This window comes from Meleagris gallopavo, chromosome 5 (genome assembly GCF_000146605.3).
Source record: "Meleagris gallopavo isolate NT-WF06-2002-E0010 breed Aviagen turkey brand Nicholas breeding stock chromosome 5, Turkey_5.1, whole genome shotgun sequence".
NCBI classification, from domain to species: domain Eukaryota; kingdom Metazoa; phylum Chordata; class Aves; order Galliformes; family Phasianidae; genus Meleagris; species Meleagris gallopavo.
The window spans coordinates 17,496,540-17,497,766 of record NC_015015.2 but is presented as its reverse complement, the minus strand read 5'-3'; the positions used below and the strand labels follow the sequence as shown (position 1 = coordinate 17,497,766).

Sequence of the window (1,227 nt, the reverse complement as noted above, 5' to 3'; positions counted from 1 at the left end):
GTTGCGGGACCCGCTGCGGGGCTCTCAGCCAAGCTGAAGGCGGTGATCGTTCCAGGTTCCCCGGACCTGCCCCGCTCCCTTCGCCGATTATAGCGAAAGGTCGGAGCTGTTATATGCGGGTGCCCGACTTCCACATTTACACAACGCGAGGCGCTTTGCAACTTTCAAGGGCTTTGCTGGGGGAGGCGTTGCGCAAAGGGCGTGCGGAGGGACCCCACGGTGCAGGTGGTGAGAATTCCCCTCCGTGTTTTTCATGTTCGTGGAAGGGGCCGACCCACAGGTCCCGTCCCGCAGCCGGTTTGTGCAGCCCTCCCGCACATGCAGGCACCGTCCTTGCGAGGGGCGATGGCAACTCGGCTTAAAACAGCGCTGCACGCCTTCGTAGCTGCAGTTACACCCGTCTGGAATCGTGATAAGAGCGAAAGAAAGAAAATCTCCTTGCTTCAGATAGCACTTAAAACATAGATCTTAGTTAAGTTCGGTCGTTCGCGGTTTGTTTCCTGTGAGATATTCTAATGCCGTCTCTTGAAGCTGCGAGTGAGCACAGGGGAACCATCCCCACTGCGGGTTAAATCAATTCCTGCCGTGTTGCTTTTGATTTTTTGTGTACTACGTTTTTTCTTTTATTGTCTATGAGAAATCATCATCTGAACTCCTGGGTGTCGATGTCCCGGTTTGCGCTGCAGCGTTTTAGCAGTATTTATTTGCTTTCCTGCTTGGTGTCCTACTGACTTCGCTGGCATGCAAATATGTGGACATCAGAAAACCGGTGCAGAAGAAAGAAATTCTGTTCCTCAGAAACATGTGTGGGGCTGTTACAGAGCTGCCTTGTGATTCCCAGAACCTGTGAGACCAAAATATTTTTTGGGGCTGCAATCTCAGGTTTCGCATGATGGCCAATAAGGGACACTAAGGTGCGTTCCCTTGCAGCTGCGTGTTCTGTTGGGTGGCACTCAGAGCTCATCCGAGTGGAGCCCACTCTCTAAGAATGGAACTATGGGGCTCAATAGAGAAAGCTTGGAATAAGCAGGGCCTGCTCCTGCTCACAGCTCACTCTGCCTGGAGTTTCAATGGGAATCTACAGAGCCTGGGCAGCACTGCTGGGGCCCAGCAGCTTGGGTGCTGGGAAAGCACTGGGCTGAGCATGTTGTCTCATCACATCCCAGGGCTCAGCTCATGAAAGCTACAGGATCAGTTTTGTAGCACAGAAGATGTTGACCAGCGGTC

The 1,227-nt window shown here is 52.9% G+C and overlaps 1 protein-coding gene across 1 annotated transcript in view; it reads left to right on the top strand.

Moving 5' to 3' along the window:
- Window positions 1-79: 79 nt before the first annotated feature.
- LMO2 (LIM domain only 2) overlaps window positions 80-1,227 on the top strand; it is a gene marked incomplete at its 5' end in the record, with an annotated part of 6,330 nt that continues 5,182 nt past the window's right edge. The window contains one exon of the mRNA XM_031553377.1: window positions 80-228. Coding sequence (XP_031409237.1) covers window positions 80-228 — 149 coding nt within the window. The remainder of the gene's footprint in view (window positions 229-1,227) is intronic.